The following is a 26564-nucleotide window of genomic DNA, read 5'->3' on the forward strand; positions in this document are numbered from 1 at the left end:
AATCAATCTTTACAAAGTCTGTCTGAGTTTCTTTAAAGAAATTGGCTTGTGCATGCAGCTCTACTGAAGTACAGTGAAGTTAGATACCACAAAGATATTAATAGAGTTGGGTGTGACCTATTAATAGAATTTATATTAATACTCATTAGGATTACTGTATATTCATATCTGTTTCTAGTGCTTCTACTTTGCTTTTACTCCTCCAGTCCAAATCAGAAAAACTGATATAGCTGAATAACTTTCATCCTCTTCAAAATGCAAGTCAAACCTGTGAATCTCACCCACTTGTCAACACGTAATTTACACCCTCCTCTTCAAACTGATCATTCCTTTTAGTCACCTTCATCTTTTGAGTTGTTTTTGTCAGCTAGGGTGCCTTTAACACTTCTTTTGCTTCACAAATACAGATTAAATTGATAAGAATTTGGTTTGATTTTTTTTTTTTTTGCCTGTGTCAGAGCATTAAATCAAGATGCAACTTACTACAAAATAGTTGAATAAAATCCTTTGGTGTTTTTATGTGTGTTCAGGGACTGATTGGAGCAATAGCTAAACAACTCACGGTAGTGGTCTTGGTCAGTTAATGTAAGTAACGCCCTGGTCCGAAAGCAGCATACAGACGTTCATATGATTATATGCCTGCATCAATGTTAGAAGATGTCCTTTTAGCTGTAGTTCTCTAGGTGTATTGCATTTATCTGTTATTATCTGGAATAATCAAGAGCATTACTGCCCATTTCATTCCAAGGAATACTTATAAAATAAATGACACTTAAGGACCTCCAGACAAAGCTATAGGTGTGCTAAAATTGGCAGACCTTGTTCTCGTTCCACTTATAAGTATATAACTTGAAAATTAACATGCTGAAGTGAGAAGCTGGAAACATAGGACTGGATACAGTCAGCTGACCTGCCAGCAGCCATGGCAGCTGCGTCGGTGGAAAGAACCAGGGTCTGCACAGTCTCTAGGGGTTGTCTAGAAGGGTAGGCTTACTGCACTCCACCTTTAATACGTTTTTTTGGTAGCCAGACATATTGGATAGGAGTACCGTCAATGTTCAGGTTCATTTCTGTCCTGTGAAAAGAAAAGCAAGAGTCTTTTTGTTTACTGTAGTCTTGTCTGTAGAAGGTAAAAGGCTGCTTTCCAAAGCGTGGAAAGTGAGACAGCAAGTTAGGAGATTTGCAGGTACTGTCCTGCCGACAGAGGATGGATAATTCTCTTCACTTTCAGTGTGAAGAGAATTATTATCCTGCATAAGCAAGAGAGATGGCTCTGTCTTTGTTTAAAGAGGAAAAGGTCCCATGATTTTTTCGTTTCTTTTTTTTGTAGATAAAATAGAGCCCAATTACAAGCTATGTTTTCAACTCAAATTGATACAAATGCTCATTGAGATAATAACAGCAAGTGTTCATAAACAAAAACAAATGGAGGCTGGACACAGCTGTCAGCTTGTCCTGTGTACTTTGTGTTCTTGTGAATTGAGTATCTGTAAGAAACCCTGGGTGAAGATGAGGAAAGGCAAATGCTTAGTGGCAAGTGTAAACAGCAAAACAGAGTTCTGAAACAACTGTTTAGGGAGGTACTCAAGACCAAACTACTGCTGCTCTGACCCTTTGTTTTGGTTTGGCCTGGACAAATGCCCAGAGAAGCGGCTGAGTCGCCATCCCTGGAGATATTTAAAAGACTTTTAGATGTGGTGCTTAGGGACATGGTTTAGTGGTGGACTTGGTGGTGTTATGTTTATGGTTGAACTTGATCTTCAAGGTCTTTTCCAACCTAAATGATTCCGTGATTCTGCAATACAAATGACATGATTACTTCGTAATGTTCTGGGGTCTTTAACGCTTGTGTGAGAAAACAGATTCCATGAGATTGCTTTTGTACCAATACATTTTATAGGAGCTGTTCGTAGGTATTTTTGAAAGAGAAAACTTCCATTTCAAATACAGATTGCACAGTAGAATTTACTCATTCAGATCTAATTTGTTGCTTGCTTTTGTTTAGGATTTTGGGGAGAAGGAGCTGCTTTCATTGACAGTATTGCGCTCAGCTCTTTTGTTTTGTATTTTTTTAGAAAGAAAAGCCCCAGGAATGTTGAAATAACGTGTTACATCTCTGTACATCCCTGTGGCCCAAGAAGGGACAGACGCCTTAAGAAAGCTAGCCTAGAACACTCGAGAAAAGCACTAGAGGGTTTAGATGATTTGGGTCACGATGCTGGGTGGTTCTAGAAGCTGGTCTTCTGCTGCGCAGTGCCCTGTAGCAAGGAGCTCGGCTCAGCTACGCAGCAGTGTTTCCTTCGAGTGCAAGTATGAGGGTTCTGCTTGAGGCTAAACTTCTGTTTTAGTACGTTTCTTTCCTGCCGATTCCTCTGTTTAATCTGTTAGTGATTGCCTTGTGTTGCTGAGTCTTTACCTTGAAACTCCGAGTGCATCCTGATTTTGAATTTGTGGCTCAGCGTGGCAAAGAAACTGTCCTGAATGGCTTCCTCTCTCCACTTGGTCCCCAGAGAACTGTGTCTAAAGCTGTACAACGAATGCTTGCTCTGGTTTGACTTCAAACATGGGTTTCCATGGTGGTTGTTTCTTTCTAACTAGCATTTGCTTTCAGTTGCTCAACTTGCAATGTGAATTGCTGAAGAGAACCTTGACTATCGACGTACTTCTAAGCTGTTTGTATTATGTGGCGTGTCTTGTAGGAGTTGCTCCATAACCCCGGATAAACTGCTTTGAATGGAAACTCAGACTAGCTTGAAGGGCGTGTTTGTTACGAGGGGAATTTTCTCTTCACCTCAGGTAACTTTGCTCTTCATGTTTTGCTGCAGTTCGAGTTATTCTTCGTCTGCTTTGGATTTTGAGACTGAAAATAAAATAGATCCAGTATTTGATTCGCCAAGAATGTCGCGGCGTAGCTTACGGTTATCTGCTGCGGCATTGAAGAAATCCAGTGATGCACCAAAGGATACCCATCCTGACAGCTCTTACGCTGGAAACCTGTCCTTCAGAGAGCAGTCTTCCAAGTAAGCACTTTTTGTCGTCACAAGTTAATTTCTCGGTTAGAGTCTTGAGACTTGCTGTTTGAACATGACAGTACAAACCTAGTTTCCCGGCTGCTTCATTCTTTGTTCTCGGCGTTGACTGCCATACTCTGAGAATTATGCTCAGTGTGTGGTTTGCAGTGAAGTCTTTGCAAAAGCGTAGATGTTGGAGGACTGTCTTTTAAACCTGATTTGAGCCGTTTAGTCATGTCAGTGTTAACATACCCTGCCTTTCTTTTTCATTTAAAGTGAGAGAGAAAGAGAAATTTGCATCTTTCGTGCTGTATCGTATGTGTCTTTGCTCTGTTTCGTAGGGTGCTGAAGCACCGCCCAAGTGTGAATAAGAAATCTGGCAGTGCAAGACACACACCAAGGAAGAATCTGTCCCGCTCTTCCATTATCTGCCAAAGCAGTTTCAATAGCCATGCCAGTGATGCATCAATTGTATCCAGTGCATTGGATGAATCCTGGATTCAAGAGCAGACAGAAGTTAATCATTTTTGGGGTAGGTAATCATTGCCATTGCTTGTATCGGACTGTTAAAGCTGCTTCTGGGTTGGCGTGTATGAACGTGTGTCCTCATCTTCCCTCTTTCCCCATCCATGTTTCCGTTCTGCCCTCAGACGTGTGCACGTACTCACTCTTCTGCTGTAGATGTCTGCCTGCTGGAAATTCACAGTCCAGTGAGTAAACTTGATTTAGTGGTGTGGTCAGCAGCAGGACACGTTGCACAGTCAAGTGAATGTGCCAGGCAAACGTATATGCGATGCAGCACCGTAGATTGTATAGATGCAATTCTCTGTTGTCATCTGTGCATAGAGTACTGTGTTTGAAGAATGGTAAACACGTAGCTTGTCTTTGCAAAGCCAAAGGAAAAGCTTTCTCTTGATTGTGCGTAGCCAGAAGTGTGTTTCAACTTAATATACCTTCATCTGACAGTTTCAAATTCGTGGCACTGCAGTGTTTCCTGAGAGGGTTTTTGTCTGTGGCTGGCTGGTTTGTTTTTGCAAGGAGGTACAAGTATGCTTTTCTGGAACCTACTTTTTTCGTTGAAGAGGAGAATACTTTACGTAGACAATACTCCAGGTGTTGTGTAGGAGAAGATCAACAAATGACTATATCACAGAATCACAGAATAGTAGGGGTTGGAAGGGACCTCTGTGGGTCATCTAGCCCAACCCTCCTGCCGAAGCAGGGTCACCTACGGCAAGCTGCACAGGACCTTGTCCAGGCGGGTCTTGAATATCTCCAGAGAAGGAGACTCCACAACCTCCCTGGGCAGCCTGTTCCAGTGCTCTGTCACCCTCAGAGGGAAGAAATTCTTCCTCATGTTCAGACGGAACTTCCTGTTCCTCACTTTGTGCTCATTGCCCCTTGTCCTGTCACTGGGCACCACTGAAAAGAGCTTGGCCCCATCCTCCTGACACCCACCCTTCAGATATTTGTAAGCATTTATTAGGTCTCCTTGGAGCCTTCTCTTCTTCAGGCTGAACAAGCCCAGTTCCCTCAACCTCTCCTTGTAGGGGAGATGTTCCAGTCCCCTCATCATCCTCGTAGCCCTCCGCTGGACTCTCTCCAGTAGCTCCTCATCTTTCTTGAACTGGGGAGCCCAGAACTGGACAGAGTACTCTAGATGAGGCCTCACTAGGGCAGTGTAGAGGGGAAGGAGAACCTCCCTCGTCCTGCTGGCCACACTCTTCTTGATGCACCCCAGGATTCCATTGGCTTTCTTGGCAGCCAGGGCACACTGCTGGCTCATGGTTAACCTGTCGTCCACCAGGACACCCAGGTCCCTCTCCGCACAGCTGCTCTCCAGCAGATCCACCCCAAGCCTGTACTGGTGCATGAGGTTGTTCCTCCCCAGGTGCAGGACCCTGCATTTGGCTTTGTTGAACCTCATCAGGTTCCTCTCTGCCCAGTTTTCCAGCCTATCCAGGTCACGCTGAATGGCAGCACAGCCTTCTGGTGTATCTACCACACCTCCCAGTTTGGTGTCATCAGCAAACTTGCTGAGGGTACACTATAACTCTTCATCCAGGTCGTTGATGAAGAAGTTAAACAAGACTGGGCCCAGTACTGACCCCTGGGGGACACCACCTAGAATCGTAGGTTGGAAAAGACCTCTAAGATTATCAAGTCCAACCATCAACGACTATTTGTTTCCAGTCAGTGTGCCTGTGCCCTGGACTTGTTTCAATCTCAGTAGAATGCGTTCTAAACTTTCAAATACCTGGCTCTTCAAACAGAATCTTAAAATACGGTAGTACCGAAGTAGTTACCAAGCAACAGAAACGGCATAAGCTTGTGATTAGCTGCTTTCAAGTCAGATGGGAGGTAAGAAAAGGTGCAGTTGTCATTCATGTTTAGTCTGCTGCTCCCGTGGCAGAATGCTTTTCACTGTCTGTTACCCTACTACATTGACGTCTGAATGTATGGATCTGTTTCTGTTCATGTAGTGACTGCAAAATGCATTCAATACCAATCATAAGGTGGCTTTTCTTTGCAGTATTAAAATCAGTGGGACTTTCACTTGGAGTTCTTGTCAGATATCGTAGTTGATTGTGGCACTTCCTTACTTTTGGGACCAAATTTTTTTTTTTTCTCTTCAAGGTCTTGATGATGAAGGCGACCCTAAAGGTAACTATGGTTTCATTTTCTTTCCGAGTGCATTCTATTCAACGGTAACTAGCGACGGCGATACTGATAGCAGTGCTCTATATGTTTTACTCTTGGTTGGCTAGGTAGTGATACTACACTAATGCAGGGAAATGGTGATACAGAAACAGCAGAAAACAGCACAGTGGTCAATGGCTACACTTGCAGTGATTGCAGCATGCTTTCTGAACGGAAGGAGGTTCTGACAGCATACTCGCCTTCTCATGTGCCATCTTCCAGAATTTACTCCAGGGATAGGAGCCAGAAACATGCATCCAGTAAGTTACTTTCTCTTTTTCTTTTTTTCATGTGGATGGCAGAATGGTGTACAGTTCAGTTGATGCTTTTTTCATGTAGTGTTCTTTAAGTACTCTTCCTGCCCTGCTAAATTTATCAATATCCAAATTCTAGATATCAGCTTACAAGGAATACCTTCCTCTGTTTCATTTGAAACTTTGCATACTTGTTGGCTTCTGATATCTAATGATCAGCTTTTCTTTTTCAGTGCTACTGTAGGACTTACACGGTTTTCGAATACGTGTCTATTTCTAAGGTTTTGGTAAGGGTTTTCAGATGAAACTGCTTCTGTATGGTCCAGATTTTTGATGCTTTTTTTTATTCTTACGTGAACTTTCAAAATTGAGCAGAACAGTTACTTTGCAGTGCTTCTGTTATGCAAGAAATTGGAGAGATGCTGTCCTACTTTGCTTTGGGTTTTTTCTCCTCATTTAACCGTGCAGCTTATTAGAGTGTTTTTAGAAGCTAAACCTCAAGTCCTTGAAAAATGGAACTCCAAAGGGGAAAACTGATTCCAGATAGACTCCCTGGTGACCATATTCCTAAAGCTCAAAACCAAATGAATCTGCTGTAAACAAGGTTCTGCCTTTTCAAGGCAATCTCCATTATAGGGATGCTTGTCCTCAGTGTCCTGACTGCATCTGCCTGCCTCTTGTATACCATCTGTAATTTCTTGATGGTTGGTAGTCCTCAGTTCTCAGGAAGTTGTTTCGTGAGTGGCCTTGAATTAGGAGCCGATTTTGGAATTCTGTCAGTGTGCTATTCTTGAATGAAGTATGTTCTCAGTAGCAAGAAATCCGTTAGTTCGGACTGTGAGGTGTGACTTCAAGTGCTTTGGGGCAAGTATATCTTTTTGGTAAATCGGTATCACAGGTAGGAATTCTGTTGGCTTAGCGTCATGAATTACAAGGGACACTGTATGAAACCTACTTTCTGTGCTCCTGAGTTTGTATTCACGCAGGAGAATTCTACAAGGAACTCATCTTTGCACATGCATTTGAACTTGAACTGAGTAGTTTGGGTTCAACTTCGGGAGGGCGGGGGAAGAGGCACACAGTCATGGCAGGTTTTGGGAATGTGGCTGATTCTAGGAGAGCAGCAGTATGGAGGACTGCCGCTTTGTTCCCGTGGCTCTGCAGAAGTGTGTGTCTCTAGCACTTGAGACAGACCGCTGCAGGAACTTCCTGCAATGCAGAGGCAGAGGAGGAGGTGAGAAGTCCTCACCCTTTCCAATCCACAAGAAGAATGCAGTTTGTCGCTTTGGAGCTGTAACCCACAAAATCAGTATCAACAGCTCACATCATCCTTGGGAAATCCTGAGTAGTGTAAGCAAGGAATTCATTGCTGTGTAGAGTTCTTAATTCTGATGAAGAAAAGGTATTCTTGCTGAAGTCATAGATTCTGTCTTGAAGGTGTTTTCCCTAGGATGTGTAGTTCTTCCAAAAGCTCTGCTCTAATACCCAGTGCATCCAGCCTTTTCAAACCACGCTTGCTTAAGTTTCACACTCCTGGCTAAACAAAGGTTTTCCATGCTTTTTCCTCACTCTTCGACAAGTTAGCGGTCACCAGAGGACAGAAGTACATCTTTAGGTAGGTGAACAATTTGTATTCACACTGTTTTTTCCAACAGGAGGAACCTGTTTCTACATGAGTAAGATTCTGCGATTGGTCAAACACACTGCAGCATCTTTTGCATCACTGTTAGTGCAACTGTTTCAAATGGTTTTGCTGAAGCTGGGTTGTGAATTAAAAGGTACCTTTTCAGTTGTCTTCCTTGGTCTCCACAAAAAGCTGGAGTGTGTCTGCTGGGTTTTTTTCTTACGGACTTCATCTTTGGCACTACGGTGTTCTTTTTCTATAGTCTTTTGGCTGGCTCCTGTCTTTCTCTCTTTTCAGTTGTGCTACCCTTTTCCTACTTTCCCCCTGTTTTGGAAGTATCAGGATTCACATATGTGAGATACGTGTTACAGTTAAGATTCACATGTTGATTTTGACTAGGAAGTGGTAGAAGGTAATGTTTAAATTGAGAAACTGAAGTTGATTTTTTTTTTTTAAACTGTTTGCTGTGAGAGTGTCAAATCCTAACTCTTCAATGTCTGTAGGTTTGGACTGTCTTCGTACCCTTAAGCCCACTGTGCCATTAAAGCTTGATGAGATCTGTCTTGCAAAACTAAAACTGCCATCATCACTCCGCACTACTCTAAAGCACATCTTGTTTTCCCCAAAAATGTTCCATTCTTCTTTAGTGCTTTCTCTTCTGTAACGCCTGCTCTGTGAGTGAAGTGAAATTGCCATAGGCAGAAGGTAACTGATTTCTGTGTGTGAATAAAACTTTGCGCTCTCCTGTTCTCTCTGCCTCAGTGCCTTGTAACTTGCTAACGCTCTCTTCTCAGTCTTCTAAGATCTCCGGTAAAACCTGTACAAAGAGGTATTGCTTGGCCTGTTTGACAGGATGATGGGAATAGGAGCTGAAGATTTGAGTAGCTGAAGATTTGAGGAGTTGTTACTTGGGGACTTTTGTACTAACTTTGCTATCTGAAAAGAAGCAAGAAAGGTTTTTGAATGAAAAGGCGCCCTGTTATTTACAGAAGGAAAAAAAAGAAGTTTGCACAGAGTAGGCTGCTGCTTTGGTTGTTTTTCAGTTTTTCTGTGACTAACCTGGCTTTAGTAGTGAACCAAGCCAGTTTAGCTGAAATCTGTATCCATGATAGCTCAAATGCGCATATGTGAAAGGCTTTGAACTTGAGTTACATTCCATGTATGCTGTTTGAATGCGTTGCAGCTCACTCAGACTACTGTGGAAGCATGAATGTGAAGGAGTTTTACAGAGAAGATGGCCATCTTGGTGTAAATGAGGAATCAATATGTAAGTAGAATGACTGATGTTGTCTTTCAGCCTTGGGCTGTACACCAGGTTGTTGCTGTAACAGTAATATCAGATGGCCCCTGACTCTAGGGAAGCTGCAAAGTCAACGATTGTTTGGCAACTTGAACGTAGGGGCAAGAATGCCGATTGCCTGGTGTACTGTAAGATTTCCCCAAGCAAGATTGACTCTGCTGTAGTTTGCTTAGTGGTTTTTGGTTTGATAACTGGTGTGATGACATAGACTTGTTCAAGTTTTCTTGTAACAATCTTGATTTGATCCTGGCTTTGTCCCATTAATCGACTGTTACCACCACCAACCGGTGATGACTGTAAGGGGAAGAAACCTCTTGAACTGTACGCCACAGACCACATGCAATCTTTACGGGCTAAAAGGGTAGCAAGGACCATTTGGCACACCTTTTCTTATGCAGGTTGACTTGGACCTTTTTTTTTCTCTTGTTTTTGTTTTGAATCGCAATCTCACAATGTTAATCCTACATATTGTTTTGCGTTTGTTTTCTTATCTTCATCTATCAAAGTAGATGAAAAGTGTAAAGTGTCTAGAAAATTAATGAACAGCTCTTCTGTTTGATTCTTGCTGAGATACTGGCTTTCGTACGAGCTTGGCGCGCTGCTTACCTATTAGGAAAAACAAGGTGTAGGGACAGCGTACACCTTGTATGTTAGAAAGAAGAAGTCATATTGTTAATTGATTCCACTTTGGGGCAGTTGGTACACTTGACAGGTTGAAAAGCTGCCTTGAAAAGAAAGCAAGGTATGAGGTATTGGTGTGCAGATGATTTGAATAAAGGGGTTTTAACATTTTATTTTTGTTCTAGTGATAGTCAGTTTTTCCAGGAGTCTTCTAGAGGGATAGCATCTTCCCTGTGAGATGAGCGTTTGCTAGCTTGAATGACAGAGGCATCAAGAATCTGTGGAGTGCCCTTTATTCAGCAAAGGAAAATGATTTGAGACACTTCAGTCACCTAGATGCTTTGCAGAATATTGGGTTGGTAGATCTATAGTCCCTCAGATGAAGCCAGACATATCTGCTAATCTAAAAATGTAGGATTATTTTCTCAATTTGTACTACGTAGTATGTTCTGTAGAACGAGCAGTCCTAGTCTTGGAAATAGTAATTGTTGGCTTCAGTGGGCTTCAAGTCACAGCACTTTGTTCTAGTCTGTTGGGGTTTGTTGTTGTTGTTGGTTTTGTTCTTTCTAAGAGCCTCAAAATTGACCTGTTGAAGATCCTTGGGAACATTCAGTTTATTGAACGTTTACTGCTTGTAACTTTTAGTAGGGAATATTTTCTATTATTTGTGAGTATTTCTCAGGCATCATTAATTCTTTCTCTAGGATTTAAAACTTTTAATTGTTCCTTCTTCTACACATGAACCCAGACAATGAACTTGATGTAGAACTCGGAACAAATCAGATGCTTTTAAAGTAATGATGTGCTTAAAACTTGTTTTTGTGGTACTACTTTTTTACTCTTCTTCTACACTTAGCATGACATTGTTAGATAAACATTTTTGGAAAAGTGATACGCTACACAGATGCTGTTGATCATTCTGTTGATCTCTGTAGATGAAAATTGTGTTTCTAAATTGGCTTGCTTTTACTTGGCTTCATATTTATTAGTGGCTTGCTTTGCTTCTAAACAGTGAAGAACCAAGTCTGTAGATTACTGGAAGGTATGGTTTAAAATATTGCGGAACGTGTGATGTGCAGGGGATCGCATCTGTTTTACTGCATGTGCTGGGAAAGAACATTAAGCACGTATATGTATGTTACCACAAGAAGTGAATTTGTTGTAATCTAGGTTACTTTATGCTTGACGTGTTGCAAACAGTGGGAGCAACAGGATGGCTTGTGTCTCAGAAGGTGGTGTCTCTACTTTGGCTGGCCGTTCTTTCTCCAGGTGACTGTCTCAGTCTCTGTGTGTGTGTGTGTGTGTGCGCGCGCATTGCCCGTTCCTTTTGACAAACTAGGACTCTGCAGGACGTGGCATACACTAATTCAACTATGCTTATGCTGTAGCTTTGGTGTCTTGAAATGCATGTGCTGCTTTTCTTTATTGACCAAAACATGCGTAATGGGAGGGTATATTTCTGTTCGCAGGCATAATGGGAGACTAAGCAGACCGCTTCATGCGGGAACAAGTGTGTGAATAGCACAGAATATGGGGTGCCAAGAATAACGGGGCGTGTTTTGGTTTGGTAGTCACTGCCCATCTTGGTATTCCTCTTAGCAAAAACTGATGCTGCTAATCTGTGCATTTCTTGAAACATCTTGAACTGTCTTCATTGTGTGGTAACTTCGATTCAAACATTGACTTCTGGCAAGATAGCGTTGTTCTAACAAATGAGCATTTCATATTTTTGCGTGGCTGTAGGTTTTGTTGAGTAGCTGGTGTTACAATGCTGTCGTGCTTGTGCTATCTAGATGTTAATAAGCTGCATGCATTGCCTGTGCTCACGCATTTCTCTGCTCCGCAAAGCGTTCTTGGCCACAGTTGCATGTCCCTCTGCTTGGTTCCTTTGAACATGTGCCGCAGTAATGACATTTCGCGCTACCACTTTTTGTCTTCTAGGGAGGGCAGCTTCTGGCATGTACCGGTTACTTAGAACTGGATGGTATCAACTTGCTACTCTGATGTCTTTTCTCAAGGTGTTTCTTCTAAAGAGGTGTGTATCCTTTGAGAAAAGTGTTTTGTGAGCAAATGATTTACCCAGTTATAAAACAATACAAGAGGAGAAATGTGTTGTTTCATGTGAACTTTCCTCTCTCTTTCTCTAGATGCCTTCCAAAGACCTACAAGCTGTTCCTGTTTCTTCTCCCGCTCCTGTTTCTACTAGGTACGTGAATCGCTTAGTTATACTACAGACCGGTGTATGCTTACTGCAGCCGTTCCAAGAGAGCGTTTTTAGTTGAACTCTCGGTTTATGAAGAAGACGCAGAAGCAAAAAAGAGCAAGTTTGTTTGTGACTAGGGCAGCAATTCAAGCTTTCAAAGTACTGACAAGTCAGTAGCCTTCCCCTTGCCGTGAAAGGAATACCCTCGATTTCATTTCATAGAGCTCTTTAGAAAGTGAGAGTGGGTGCGTAAATGCACTGAAGTCCTTTTTTCTTCACCTCCCTTGATAAGAATAGCAGTGAGGTCACAAAGAGCAGGTTGTGTACCGATTGCTTTGATTGTTGTTAATCTCTGTAAAAGTGGGGTTAGGTTCTTTGAGCAACTCATCCAAAGTCTTTCCCTTGCTCTGGACCATCCTTGAGTTGCTTAAAATACTGCTGTTTAGACTGGTTAGTTGACAGTATTCCAGGCCAGCTGTCGTCTTTGAAATAAACAAACTCAGTTTCAAACACTTGCCAAAAGTGGTGGGCTGTTTCTGAAAAGCAGGTTCATGTCTTCACATGTCCTAAAAACTTTAGAAACTACTCTGGGGAGAAGATGAAGCTTTGCAGAAACTTACAGTCAGGATTGAAAATCCTCTGTACTAGGGAGAATAAGAAAGGAAGAACTTCCCTACCCTCTGTAGAAAGTGCTGCTACTTCTTGCTAAGACAGTGGGAAAACAAGCGTCATGTTTGTGAACTGCGAGATTGTTTCCAGGGAAGCCCAAGTTTCTTCCAACTTTTTGTTAGGTATGCAAAGTGGTATGTAGTAAGTAGGGTATAGGGCAAGATATTTTCCATGGAGATAAAAAGCAGTTTTTACATCTGCCTTCAGTGAGCATGGCCTGTCTTAATTGGTAAATGAGATCTAGGTCCCAGGGACGCAGTAGTATGAGATTGAGGATATACCATGAGACATAAGTGCAAGCTGCCTGCCATACAACGGTGTGAGCAGTACTGATGGATGTTCCCCAATATGCTTGAGTGCTTGACTTCACAGTTTGAAAGCTGGCTCATACTGATTTTTGTTTAGACTGGAGTAGTGTGCGCTGTGTGACGTCTAGCTTGCAAACTTAAGGTAGCTTGTGTCACGAAGTAGGAAGACGACCTGTAGATCTAAGCAGTCTTCAGGGGGAATTCTCTTGAACACTCTTTTTGCCTTTTGTTTCTGATCTAGGTATATGGTTCTGGGGGTTTGATGGCTTCTTCTCACTATTACCTTCGTTGAACTGGATCAAAATTGATAGAATACAGAGAACAGAGGACTCTCTCCGTGTTCGTGAACCGCAGGCTGATTCTTTGCACTCTGTGCAACCTCCAGAGGTAAGGGAGAACAGTCTAGGGAAGAACTCTGATGTCTTGGAAGACTTCTTAACTGCCATGCCTTCAATATTTGGCAAGAACTACTTGACACACAAGGCTAATGTGAATAAATGTCTTGATGTTTACATATATAAAAAAAAATTCCGTATACCTCAGGATTCCGTCAACATCTTTGCTTCTGGTCGTGAAAGTGAGCTGGAAAAGCAAATGGCCTTTCTGTCTGAGAGATACCATCACCTTGATGAAAAATATAGCAAAGTGATGCTTCTACTCCAGAACCTTCAAGATCAGGTTGCCCAGAAAAGTGACAAAAGCGAAACATTGACGCTAATAAGAAATACGATGAATCAGCATCTTCAAGATATGAAACGGGAGGAAAAGGTAAGATAGTCAGTTGTTGGTGCTTTCTGGTGCTGATCGACGTATCCTGTTTCAGTAATGCAGATTACTAGCCGTTTGATTCAGGGTTCTTTCTGTTGCAGAATTAGCTGGTAGGTAGTAAATGCCAGGGAGTAGTCGCTGGCATTTGTTCCTCCTTTGTTATTGCTGACAAAGATTTCCAGATACTTGGTCTAAAGTAGAATCTTCAGTTGCTGAAAGTCAGTTGAATTTATCTTGTTTTCATACAGAGAAAGAAGACTGTAGAAAGGACTAGTGACAAAGAAGGGGTTTTCTGGTAAACTTTCCTGTGTGTAATGCGTACTGCTGCTGAATCAGGCCATTATATTTATTACAGATTCTATCGTTTCTCACAGTAGCTGCAGGATAAGTCACTTAAACACAGAACGAAATAAAAATTATGCTTGGTAGAAAACCTCAGTTATGCTATTTGTACTCAGCAAGAAAATACACCCCTTTTTTCTTTCCTCTCTTTTAAGAGTGACTTCCTGGCTTTACGTCAAGAACATGAGTTGCGTATCCTGACACTGGAAGACCTTCTTCAAAAACTCTCTGCTGAATATAAGGTATTTGAAAGTTAACTTTGTAACCTTGCTGTAATTGTAACCCTCTGGTAAAACAGACTTAGTTTTTTGTTGGCTATCGTAAGCCCCAGTTTGCTTTACTCTAGCTGTCACAGTTATTTAAGTCTCAAAAGTTGTTTGTGTTCTTGCTCCCCGTTCTTGGAGAGCATTTCAGTCCATCAATTAAATATTATTCTCTTGACCGAAGGCGCAGGTTTTTTTAATAAAGATCTTATTATACAGAGGCACAAACACAAGTATGGAGACAGTCCTGTATAGGTGGTGCTAAAATGTGTCATTTTCATTTCACATTCTTTATTCTCTTTCTGTCAGTTGTGTTTCTTTGTATATGTTAAAACTAACTTTTGTATTCTGTAGGCCATCCAGAAGGAGCTTGATGTAGCCAAAGCAAAACCAATGAGGTATAAGCACATTTCAAATAATTTTCATTTTTTGATCCTGATGCTAACTGATGGTGATATATGTGTTATTCTTTGAAATACAACAGTACTTTGTGTCCTTTAACTGACTGTAAGAGTTTGTGTCATCAGCAAGAGTACTGCTGTCTTATAGTGGGCTTTAACTGTGATGCCGAACATCAGCACAAGGCCGACTTCCAGTATGTGAGCAGTCCTACAACTACATTTTGTACTAGAGAAAGCTGTGAATGTACAGGAGGAGAACGAGTGACTTCTCATCCTATTATAAATGCATTAGAATATTTCCTCAGATTATGTAGTGATGTATACAGTAACTGCTTTTGATAAGAATTTAAATATAAAGCCTAATTGTATCAGTTCTAACCTTTTGTTTCTGTTTTGGTTTGTCAGCGATACTACTTTCCACTCACGTACTGTGTAATACCAAAATAAAAATTGCGGCACTTCATGAAGTAGTTTCCCCGTTGGGAAGAGGAAAAGACATGCTTCTTTACTGAATCTGAATTGTTGTTTACATTGGTTCTAAATGTAAAACAGCTTTAAAGCAATGGCTGATAGTTTTTTCCATAGCATGCACTAAACACTGAACTATATTGGTAATATGTGACCTGCTTAACTTAAGCTTAGCTTGACATCTGCCTCTAAAGCTATTCTGGTTTAAGTAAGGTAACCTGAAACTCGCTCTAACCAATGGCAAACTCATGCAAATAACATTTGACTGGTTTGCCAGAAACCTTAAATCGCATAAAATCTATATATGTTTGACTTACAGTCGATCTGGTGATGTTCTAAAGTCATCACTGCTGGATTTTGTTCACAACTTCAAAATACTTTGCTTTGAATATATTAATCCTAAGTATGCCTTAAATGCCATCTTCGTGGAACTGCAAGCTCGCAGTGGCTACCATGGTGAATAATTGAGCTAGGAAAGCACTTTGTATTAGACAAGTAGGTTCTCGCACCTCTGCAATTTGATGGAATGATTCAAACTACTCTTTCCTAACTATTGACTCCTTGTTTTTGTCAGAGATGATGATGAACATAACCAACTTCTGTCCAAAATTAAAAAGATAGAACTAGAGTTGTCTCAGATGAAATCGGAGTTGTTAACTGCAGAAAGTCTGAAGAAAAGTTGTGAGAAAATAGAGGTCATTCATGAAAAAGTAGGTTCTGTAACTTCTGTAACTGTCCCAGTAAAACTTCGTACTACTTGATTTTGTTCACTAACTTTCTTGAAATGCACTGCAGTAAGTAATGTGGGGGTAGTGTTCATGTTGAAGAATGGTTGTGTTCTATGTAGTGGTACTATAAATTCTTTCCATTAGCACGTAACATTTCACTCAACTAGTTTATGGCTTGTTTCCTACAGCAGCAGGGTTTTTTGCATTTAAGACACGATGCAGTAGCAGGATGCAATAGCAGTTCTGTATACAGGACTTACCAATGCGTTATGCCTAACCCATGGGAATATGGAACAAAAACTTATGTAAAAGCAAGTTAGGTTTGTGATCCGAGAGATGTTTTTAAAAAATCGGGCTTAATTTCTTTTGAAGCCTTTTATACAATCTGACTAGAATGTAGCCAACAAAATACAACAGCAAGTACTAGTGCAGGATTATCAGCTTTGACTAAACTATTGTCTTGTGACAGTGCTCAAATATGATCTACCTATTGTGTACGGAATCAAAGCATACCATAAGGAAGTAATTAAGCAACTTGCTTAAGTAGGCCGAACAAGTACCCTGCTCCTCTTAGAGTTGCCCCGGTGCCTTCTTTGAAATGTTGCAGCCAACGTTTTTATTCTGAAGCGTTGAACCCCTAGTGTAAACTACACACTTTCCTAGGGCTTTAAGTGTGTCGTGTCCACCAAACCAGTGCGGCACCCGGATTTCACATATGTTCTTCTGCACACCTGACTGGTCTGTTACTGCAGTGTTAGTCAACGTAGTTAAAATAGGCGTGAAAGCTAGACTGCTGTGTAGTATCGAATGTAGGTATTGATTTCACGTATGTCTATTAGATATGGTGTTACTTGGTTTATAAAGATTAATCATTTTGGTTACAACTGTTAATGGCTTCTACTAGGTAAATGCCCAGGTCAAGGAATCTGTCAAGCTAATGCTTTTTGGTAATGAACAAGAAGACTTCCCCGAATCGCTTCTTCAATGGCTTGCATCCAATTTTGTGAGCAAAAGTGATCTGCACACTTCTCTGCAGGATCTAGAGTCTCAGATCCTCCAGAAGATCACTCTCCATATGTCTGTGACAAACCAAAAGCTAACATCTGCAGTAGTAACAAAGGCTGTGACTAATGCAGGGGTTCATGGAATCACAGAAGCGGTGAGTGAGTTGAAGTTCTCGCAAGTTCAACTAAAACTGTAAGGCGTCCTTTTCTAGGCATTTTTTGGAGCATCGCAGTCAATATAAATGTCAGTGGCTTGAAGAGATGTTTAGAACATGAATTGAAATGGGGAGAGCTACAGAAAATGCTTGATGAAGCGTACGCTTACAGCATTGCTTGTTGCCTGTTGCGAATGTTGGTTTTTTTTTCCAAAGTATGCTATCTTGAAAATTGCAGAATTCCCAAAAAACAGCTATACCAAAGCAATGCAGCTCAGGGTCTTGGGAAGGTGGGGGAAAGAATGCAACTTTTGAAGAAAGCACCAGTCAATATGCAGTATGAATTTGTATTTTAAGCCAAAAAACCATGCACTAAAAATGGCCTCTGTCTTGAGAGAGGCTTTCAAAGACTTGCGATGGAGTGCAGCATCTCAAAAAGATGCTTATTCTACATGTATACAGATGTGTATAGATCAATTACTTTATCAGTTGATATTATTAAATTCTTCCCTTTCTCCTCTTCTATGTGTATATCTGTAGCAAGCCCAGACTATTGTAAACAATGCCCTGAAACTTTTCTCTCAAGACAAGACTGGTATGGTGGATTTCGCCTTGGAATCTGGAGGTAAATAGTGGAGGAAACTCCATTTTCACGATTCGTGTTATTTATAGTATCTACTAAGAATGTTGAAAGAAAGACGAAAGGTTAGCAGAGCATCCTTGTGTTCTGTCTGATCATCAGACTACCACAATCTGTGTGTGTTCTTTACGGGGTTCCATATCAGCCCAGGTACATGTGGATGGGGATGGAGTAGTTCTTGTAAGCAAGTGTACAACTGAATAATAGAGAGCCACAGATCTGCTTGCGTGGGGTGTACGCACCACTGAACTCGCTAGGGAAAATGTGTATGTTTTAGCCCTCTGAGGTGAAAAGCCTTGAACATGCTGAAAAGAACACTGTACTTGATAGAAGCATTGTATCCCCAGCCAATGACTAGACTTGAACAGTATCTTTACTAGTTGGTTTTGAGGAAAAGAACTGGTATGTTCACGAAGCTTTGTACAAATCTCTGGCTGAAAAGTCTTCAGGAAGAAATGAGTAATTATTTCGGCTAACCTGATACATCTTTTTTAAGGTGGCAGCATTCTGAGTACTCGCTGTTCTGAAACCTATGACACCAAACCAGCAGTGATCAGCCTCTTTGGAATTCCTCTGTGGTACCTCTCTCAGCCTCCAAGGGCGGTGATTCAGGTAATTAAAGGCCGAGTGAAGAAATTCAGCAATGTTATTTTGTGCTGAGGGGTTTGGATTGTTTCTTGGATGCTGGATGTTTCTGTCTGCAACACACTGTGGGGCACGGGTCCTTTGAACCATGTTCCCAAGAGTGCCATTCTTCTGGTAGTTCCTGGGCACTGCTCAAGTCGTCTTCTAGCAAAACGAAGACCCTGCTAGGAGGCTTGGGTGGTACACTGGACTTCTGCAGAGTGTGAGCACTGGGAGGGTTCCTGTTGTGAAGTAGTCTCCGGGCGGGTCTTCAAAACGCTGCTGGCTGTTCGGGAGGATGTGCTGTCTCCCTGAAGAATGCTACCAAATAGATTATATTCTGCCACTTACTCTCTAAGACTGTCCCTAATAATTCAGAATTCGCCACAACTCTTTCTGGCAAAATGCTTGTGGCTGCAGGTTTTGTTGTTGCTGTTGTGTTCCATCCTGTTCTCTCCCCTTTCCTCCTGTCTAGCCGGACGTGTATCCAGGAAACTGCTGGGCTTTCAAAGGATCACAGGGGTATCTCGTAGTTCGACTTTCAAGGAAGATCTATCCGACTGCCTTTACGTTGGAACACATCCCAAAAGCACTTTCAGCAACAGGAGAGATCTCCAGTGCTCTGAGGAGCTTTGCAGTATATGTAAGTCTGTCTGTGAACTTCAGAGGATATTTGTATGCATAAAGAATATTTGTGGCGCAGATCTTGGAAAATAAGGACTGAAGGGAGGACAGCTAAGGAGAGAAACTGCTTGCTTTTAAAATTGCTGTTTTTGTAATCAGCTTTGAGATTAGGAATAAGAAGTGTTGCAGCTAATTTTGAGGGAGCTGTTTCTTTTTTTCCTGCTTTATACAGTAGTAAATATTTTTGGAGGGAGGTGATTGTTTTTGATTTGGTATCGTTCTTTCGGACACTCGAAATGTTCCATCCTTCCACCACTCCTGCTGCTTACCCTCTCCCTCCCCAGTGTTGGCTTTGCACCTTGTCTGTGATGTGCCTTCAGTGTGTTTTAAATTGATTTTAACTAGCACCACAGCTGCTTAGGCAGGACTGCAGAACAGAAGACCACAGGCTACATCAGAGTGTAGCTGTGATCCCTGAGAACATTTGTCTAGCTCCATTAAATGCTGAAGCCGCCGTCTGCAAGCATCTGAATCTTGGCTTCCATCTTGTTTGTGATGTTGCTGTTTTCTCATTCTTGTTTGTCCTGAGCAGTTTACATTGTCCACTGCGATCTTGGTTGTGCCATGGAAATGATGGGGTTTGACCGTGAAAACAGCAACATACAAACATAGCACAGCTCTTTGCAGTTCAGGAAAGTCAAATGCAGAGCTGTGGCTGAAGAAGCATGACGTTCCACGGGAAGTATTCTGACCTCGGTTTCAGAGACTTGCGTTGACAGGCAGTTAGGTAGGCATGCTTCTGGCTTCGGTTTGACTTGAAATGTGATGGAAGCAAACGTCTTTCTCCTGTTGTTCTAGGGTCTAGATAATGAATATCAAGAAGGCGGCAAGCTTCTAGGACAGTATGTCTACGACCAAGACGGAGAACCACTGCAGACCTTTCCAGTGATGGTAAGTCTGGATGAGAAGATTTCAAGTGTCAGAAGAAGCACACGCATATTTTCTAGGGTAGTGCACAATGAGCAGTGAAGGAAAAAGGCTTCATTCTCTGTTGGGCACCGTAGAAACTGAGGTGGAAAGTAGCTACTGATCTGCCTCAAAACCTAAGGTTCGGATAGTTTAGAGGGGAGGAAAGTTTTGTGCCAGGTGGACACAAGTGGTGTGAAGATACCGAACGTATGAGGAGTCTGCTTCATGCTGCTTCTGACTCCCTTCACAAAAAAAACCCCAACAAACCGGTTGTAAGGCAAAGAAGGTTCTGTTCCAAGTGGCAGAAGGTTCCCAAGGCATCACTCAGTTATTAATCAAAGTTGGTAGTTGCAGGAATGAAGGAAAGCGCCTTCAGTTGCACCTGTTTATACTCCAAACCGAACTCTGGTTTGTGTGTTTGTTTTTTCCTTCTGCAGGAGAAAAGTGAAAACGCATTCCAAATAGTGGAACTGAGAGTGTTTTCTAACTGGGGACATCCGGAATATACCTGCCTTTATCGGTTCAGAGTGCATGGGAAACTTGCCGAATAATCTCCAGCACTTCAGCTTGGACTGGTTTTACGGTTGTGCATTTTGTTCTCGATTTTTGTATATGCCGGAAAGCCTAGAACACTGGAATCTTTAAAAGACAAGGATGCAAGATAGACACTGCAGAACTGTTGATCCTCTGATAGAGACAGAAGACTGTCAGCATAACTGTACAACAAAATAATTTTTATCTGCTCTAGTGCTTGGTTTGCAGTTCCCAGTTTGCTTTCTATTTTTGTGTCCATGCTGAAAGAAACAATGCATGCAAACTACTCTGGTTCATAAAGCCCAGCTGGCAAACAGGTGACACCTATTTTATTATAAATGAATGTATAGGGTTTTTTAAAAGAAGGCACCTTCTATCACTAGGAATCCGTTTTTTAAAAATCTAGGACTTCTCTGCAGCCTTCTGTCAGCTTGGCACCATAGGCCAAAAACAGTGGTATATTGTAAACACGGACTGTGGCTTGAGGTGTCCTTCTGTTGACCCTTGGTTTTGACCATTTTGGTGGATCTGAAAGGGCTTTGATACATGTCAGGGAAAGTTAACATGACCAAAACTAGTTTAAACACCAGCAACCAAGAGTGCTTTGCTATGATTTGTGGTCATGAATTGCTCCAAGTCAGTGACAACTTTTAACTGAAGTTATTTTAAGGGGTTTTACCATAGCAACTTCGCCAGTTTGTTGTTCTTTAGTGTTAATTCCAAATTGACCTTGCTGTCCTGACTGACTGGACTGGACTGATAAACCTGCAAAATTGCTTAATAAACATTACTATACAGCAATTAAACAATCTTAATTTGTCAAAAGTGATCTCTTCAGGACACGAATTCCTTAGGCTGGTTCATTGTTTTACTTGGTGAGCGTTGCACTGTGAGAACGCAATATGTGGAAAACACGACTGAACTAAACCTTGCTACTTCCCATTTACAAGAGGGATGTCTGCTCAGTACTGCTGTGCTGAAACACACGGGCGTTCTTTAGATCATCCCCAGAAACCCGAGGCGGGGGGGAGAAGGCTACTGTGGTGTCTTGCTCTCAGAAGCAGCATTGCCATCTAGAATGAGATGAAACTGCTCATTACCCTGCTTAGGATTGCTACTTTGAAGATACTTTTTTCAGAAAAGATTCCGAACTGTATGTGTATGCAAAATTTTATCTTGCTGTTATAATACATTTTATAGTTAGGCATGAATTGTTAACACATGGAACTGCTGACTGGTTTTCTGAATAGTTATGTATGTTGCACAACAGTCCTCAAATGTTGAAAAAAAACAAACCACCAAACATCTCCCTGTGAAGAACTTCTTTTCACTGGAGCTAGACAGAGAACCTGTGGCCTACGCAGAGGAGCTATGTGACACATGTACAGGTGTTTTCATATTATAGACTACATATTTAAAATCAGCATTATCCTGTATGAATTGAAACTGGGTAGCTGGGGTGGGAATATTTTGAATAACACTAACTTATTTTTAAAAAAGCAAGAGAGGACTTTGTGCAATGTATTTTTGTAAGATGCTTTTCAAAATGTCTGTTCTTCTCTGCTGCCTCCAAACTGACAAGATGCTGTTGAGATGTTTAAATAAAAGAGTTTTAATTTTTGAAAGTGCACGTAATGTTTGAAAGAAGAAATAAAAGTTTCTTTCCTCTATTTTTGATCACCTGCTGCGATCGCTACACCAGTAAAACCCAAGGAGTGCCCCTTGCCCGAGGGGCAGGCGCAGGGGCTTTGTTGCCAAATGCCTTCTCCCCCTTCCTCTCTCTCCCCCCGCTGCGTCTCAGCGGTCTGCAATACCCTCTCCCCAGTTCGTGCCTGAGATGTTGGGGCTTGGGGTTCCTTCCGCTGCCAGAGACCCCTGTCCTCGGCCGCATCGAATGCAGCCGCGATAATGGTGGCGGAGCAGGAAGCTGCCAAAGATATTTTCCATGGAGATAAAAAGCAGTTTTTACATCTGCCTTCAGTGAGCATGGCCTGTCTTAATTGGTAGATGAGATCTAGGTCCCAGGGACGCAGTAGTATGAGATTGAGGATATACCATGAGACATAAGCGCAAGCTGCCTGCCATACAACGGTGTGAGCGGTACTGATGGATGTTCCCCAATGTCCTTGAGTGCTTGACTTCACAGTTTGAAAGCTGGCTCATACTGATTTTTGTTTAGACTGGAGTAGTGTGCGCTGTGTGACGTCTAGCTTGCAAACTTAAGGTAGCTTGTGTCACGAAGTAGGAAGACGACCTGTAGATCTAAGCAGTCTTCAGGGGGAATTCTCTTGAACACCCTTTTTGCCTTTTGTTTGTGATCTAGGTATATGGTTCTGGGGGTTTGATGGCTGCTTCTCACTATTACCTTTGTTGAACTGGATCAAAATTGATAGAATACAGAGAACAGAGGACTCTCTCCGTGTTCGTGAACCGCAGGCTGATTCTTTGCACTCTGTGCAACCTCCAGAGGTAAGGGAGAACAGTCTAGGGAAGAACTCTGGTATCTTGGAAGACTTCTTAACTGCCATGCCTTCAATATTTGGCAAGAACTACTTGACACACAAGGCTAATGTGAATAAATGTCTTGATCTTTACATATATTAAAAAAAAAATTCTGTATACCTTAGGGTACCATCAACATCTTTGCCTCTGGTCGTGAAAGTGAGCTGGAAAAGCAAATGGCCTTTCTGTCTGAGAGATACCATCACCTTGATGAAAAATATAGCAAAGTGATGCTTCTACTCCAGAACCTTCAAGATCAGGTTGCCCAGAAAAGTGACAAAAGCGAAACATTGACGCTAATAAGAAATATGATGGGTCAACATCCTCAAGATGCGAGACTGGAGCAAAAGGTAAGATAGTCAGTTGTTGGTGCTTTTGGGTGGTGATCGACGTATCCTGTTTTAGTAACGCAGATTACTAGCCATTTGATTCAGGCTTGCGTCCAATTTTGTGAGCAAAAGTGATTTGCAGCCTTTTCTGCGGGATCTAGAGTTGCAGATCTTCCAGAAGATCGCTCTCCATATGTCTGTGACAAGCCAAAAGCTAACATCTGCAGTAGTAACAAAGGCTGTGACTAATGCAGGGGTTCGTGGAATCACAGAAGCGGTGAGTGAGTTGAAGTTCTCGCAAGTTCAACTAAAACCGTCAGGAGTCCTTTTCTAGGCATTTTTTGGAGCATCGCAGTCAATATAAATGTCAGTGACTTGAAGAGATGTTTAGAACATGAATTGAAATGGGGAGAACTACAGAAAATGCTTGATGAAGCGTACGCTTACAGCATTGCTTGTTGCCTGTTGCGAATGTTGTTTTTTTTTTCCAAAGTATGCTATCTTGAAAATTGCAGAATTCCCAAAAAACAGCTATACCAAAGCAATGCAGCTCAGGGTCTTGGGAAGGTGGGGGAAAGAATGCAACTTTTGAAGAAGGCACCAGTCAATATGCAGTATGAATTTGTATTTTAAGCCAAAAAACCATGCACTAAAAATGGCCTCTGTCTTGAGAGAGGCTTTCAAAGACTTGCGATGGAGTGCAGCATCTCAAAAAGATGCTTATTCTACATGTATACAGATGTGTATAGATCAATTACTTTATCAGTTGATATTATTAAATTCTTCCCTTTCTCCTCTTCTATGTGTATATCTGTAGCAAGCCCAGACTATTGTAAACAATGCCCTGAAACTTTTCTCTCAAGACAAGACTGGTATGGTGGATTTCGCCTTGGAATCTGGAGGTAAATAGTGGAGGAAACTCCACTTTCACGATTCGTGTTATTTTATAGTATCTACTAAAAATGTCGAAAGATCTGCTTGCGTGGGGTGTACGCACCACTGAACTCGCTAGGGAAAATGTGTATGTTTTAGCCCTCTGAGGTGAAAAACCTTGAACATGCTGAAAAGAACACTGTACTTGATAGAAGCATTGTATCCCCAGCCAATGACTAGACTTGAACAGTATCTTTACTAGTTGGTTTTGAGGAAAAGAACTGGTATGTTCACGAAGCTTTGTACAAATCTCTGGCTGAAAAGTCTTCAGGAAGAAATGAGTAATTATTTCGGCTAACCTGATACCTCTTTTTTAAGGTGGCAGCATTCTGAGTGCTCGCTGTTCTAAAACCTATGACACCAAACCAGCAGTGATCAGCCTCTTTGGAATTCCTCTGTGGTACTTCTCTCAGCCTCCAAGGGCGGTGATTCAGGTAATTAAAGGCCGAGTGAAGAAATTCAGCAATGTTATTTTGTGCTGAGGGGTTTGGATTGTTTCTTGGATGCTGGATGTTTCTGTCTGCAACACACTGTGGGGCACGGGTCCTTTGAACGATGTTCCCAAGAGTGCCATTCTTCTGGTAGTTCCTGGGCACTGCTCAAGTCGTCTTCTAGCAAAACGAAGACCCTGCTAGGAGGCTTGGGTGGTACACTGGACTTCTGCAGAGTGTGAGCACTGGGAGGGTTCCTGTTGTGAAGTAGTCTCCAGGCGGATCTTCAAAACGCTGCTGGCTGTTTGGGTGGATATGCTGTCTCCCTGAAGAATGCTACCAAATAGATTATATTCTGCCACTTACTCTCTAAGACTGTCCCTAATAATTCAGAATTCGCCACAACTCTTTCTGGCAAAATGCTTGTGGCTGCAGGTTTTGTTGTTGCTGTTGTGTTCCATCCTGTTCTCTCCCCTTTCCTCCTGTCTAGCCAGACATGTATCCAGGAAACTGCTGGGCTTTCAAAGGACCACAGGGGTATCTCGTAGTTCGACTTTCAAGGAAGATCTATCTGACTGCCTTTACGTTGGAACACATCCCAGAAGCACTTTCAGCAACAGGAGAGATCTCCAGTGCTCTGAGGAGCTTTGCAGTATATGTAAGTCTGTCTGTGAACTTCAGAGGATATTTGTATGCATAAAGAATATTTGTGGCGCAGATCTTGGAAAATAAGGACTGAAGGGAGGACAGCTAAGGAGAGAAACTGCTTGCTTTTAAAATTGCTGTTTTTGTAATCAGCTTTGAGATTAGGAATAAGAAGTGTTGCAGCTAATTTTGAGGGAGCTGTTTCTTTTCTTCCTGCTTTATACAGTAGTAAACGTTTTTGGAGGGAGGTGATTGTTTTTGATTTGGTATCGTTCTTTCAGGCACTCGAATTGTTCCATCCTTCCACCACTCCTGCTGCTTACCCTCTCCCTCCCCAGTGTTGGCTTTGCACCTTGTCTGTGATGTGCCTTCAGTGTGTTTTAAATTGATTTTAACTAGCACCACAGCTGCTTAGGCAGGACTGCAGAACAGAAGACCACAGGCTACATCAGAGTGTAGCTGTGATCCCTGAGAACATTTGTCTAGCTCCATTAAATGCTGAAGCCGCCGTCTGCAAGCATCTGAATCTTGGCTTCCGTCTTGTTTGTGATGTTGCTGTTTTCTCATTCTTGTTTGTCCTGAGCAGTTTACATTGTACACTGCGATCTTGGTTGTGCCATGGAAATGGTGGGGTTTGACCGTGAAAACAGCAACATACAAACATAGCACAGCTCTTTGCAGTTCAGGAAAGTCAAATGCAGAGCTGTGGCTGAAGAAGCATGAAGTTCCACGGGAAGTATTCTGATCTCGGTTTCAGAGACTTGCGTTGACAGGCAGTTAGGTAGGCATGCTTCTGGCTTCGGTTTGACTTGAAATGTGATGGAAGCAAACGTCTTTCTCCTGTTGTTGTAGGGTCTAGATAATGAATATCAAGAAGGCGGCAAGCTTCTAGGACAGTATGTCTACGACCAAGACGGAGAACCACTGCAGACCTTTCCAGTGATGGTAAGTCTGGATGAGAAGATTTCAAGTGTCAGAAGAAGCACACGCATATTTTCTAGGGTAGTGCACAATGAGCAGTGAAGGAAAAAGGCTTCATTCTCTGTTGGGCACCGTAGAAACTGAGGTGGAAAGTAGCTACTGATCTGCCTCAAAACCTAAGGTTCGGATAGTTTAGAGGGGAGGAGAGTTTTGTGCCAGGTGGACACAAGTGGTGTGAAGATACCGAACGTATGAGGAGTCTGCTTCATGCTGCTTCTGACTCCCTTCACAAAAAAACCCCCAACAAACCGGTTGTAAGGCAAAGAAGGTTCTGTTCCAAGTGGCAGAAGGTTCCCAAGGCATCACTCAGTTGTTAATCAAAGTTGGTAGTTGCAGGAATGAAGGAAAGCGCCTTCAGTTGCACCTGTTTATACTCCAAACCGAACTCTGGTTTGTGTGTTTGTTTTTTCCTTCTGCAGGAGAAAAGTGAAAACGCATTCCAAATAGTGGAACTGAGAGTGTTTTCTAACTGGGGACATCCGGAATATACCTGCCTTTATCGGTTCAGAGTGCATGGGAAACTTGCCGAATAA

The 26564-nt window shown here is 42.1% G+C and overlaps 2 protein-coding genes across 2 annotated transcripts in view; both read left to right on the forward strand.

Annotated features, from left to right (window-relative positions):
* Nucleotides 1-21835, forward strand: part of LOC142363176 (SUN domain-containing protein 1-like) — a 30987-nt gene extending 9152 nt beyond the window's left edge. The window contains exons 5-25 of the mRNA XM_075436028.1: nt 2826-3020; nt 3353-3543; nt 5649-5675; nt 5780-5971; nt 7621-7743; nt 8773-8856; nt 9177-9287; nt 10681-10779; nt 11452-11545; nt 11658-11716; nt 12932-13077; nt 13234-13458; nt 13956-14042; nt 14418-14461; nt 15507-15642; nt 16565-16819; nt 17360-17444; nt 17956-18071; nt 18559-18726; nt 19566-19658; nt 20114-21835. Coding sequence (XP_075292143.1) covers nt 2826-3020; nt 3353-3543; nt 5649-5675; nt 5780-5971; nt 7621-7743; nt 8773-8856; nt 9177-9287; nt 10681-10779; nt 11452-11545; nt 11658-11716; nt 12932-13077; nt 13234-13458; nt 13956-14042; nt 14418-14461; nt 15507-15642; nt 16565-16819; nt 17360-17444; nt 17956-18071; nt 18559-18726; nt 19566-19658; nt 20114-20227 — 2644 coding nt within the window. The 3' untranslated portion in view covers nt 20228-21835. The remainder of the gene's footprint in view (nt 1-2825; nt 3021-3352; nt 3544-5648; nt 5676-5779; nt 5972-7620; nt 7744-8772; nt 8857-9176; nt 9288-10680; nt 10780-11451; nt 11546-11657; nt 11717-12931; nt 13078-13233; nt 13459-13955; nt 14043-14417; nt 14462-15506; nt 15643-16564; nt 16820-17359; nt 17445-17955; nt 18072-18558; nt 18727-19565; nt 19659-20113) is intronic.
* A 1207-nt stretch (nt 21836-23042) lies between these two features.
* Nucleotides 23043-26564, forward strand: LOC142363182 (SUN domain-containing protein 1-like). Its single transcript, XM_075436055.1, has 7 exons — nt 23043-23062; nt 23147-23318; nt 23859-23943; nt 24293-24408; nt 24896-25063; nt 25903-25995; nt 26454-26564. Exons 1-7 carry the CDS (start codon nt 23043-23045, stop codon nt 26562-26564), a joined length of 765 nt encoding a protein of 254 aa, XP_075292170.1.

The sequence above is a fragment of the Opisthocomus hoazin genome, chromosome 15, assembly GCF_030867145.1.
Source record: "Opisthocomus hoazin isolate bOpiHoa1 chromosome 15, bOpiHoa1.hap1, whole genome shotgun sequence".
Lineage (NCBI taxonomy): Eukaryota > Metazoa > Chordata > Aves > Opisthocomiformes > Opisthocomidae > Opisthocomus > Opisthocomus hoazin.

Bases quoted from the DNA above. Each gene is read 5' to 3' on its own strand.
- LOC142363182 (XM_075436055.1), top strand. From the start codon at position 23,043: ATGCGAGACTGGAGCAAAAG. The intron at 23,063-23,146 runs GTAAGATAGTCA...CATTTGATTCAG, and splicing joins ATGCGAGACTGGAGCAAAAG to GCTTGCGTCCAATTTTGTGA. The intron at 23,944-24,292 runs GTAAATAGTGGA...CTCTTTTTTAAG, and splicing joins TTTCGCCTTGGAATCTGGAG to GTGGCAGCATTCTGAGTGCT.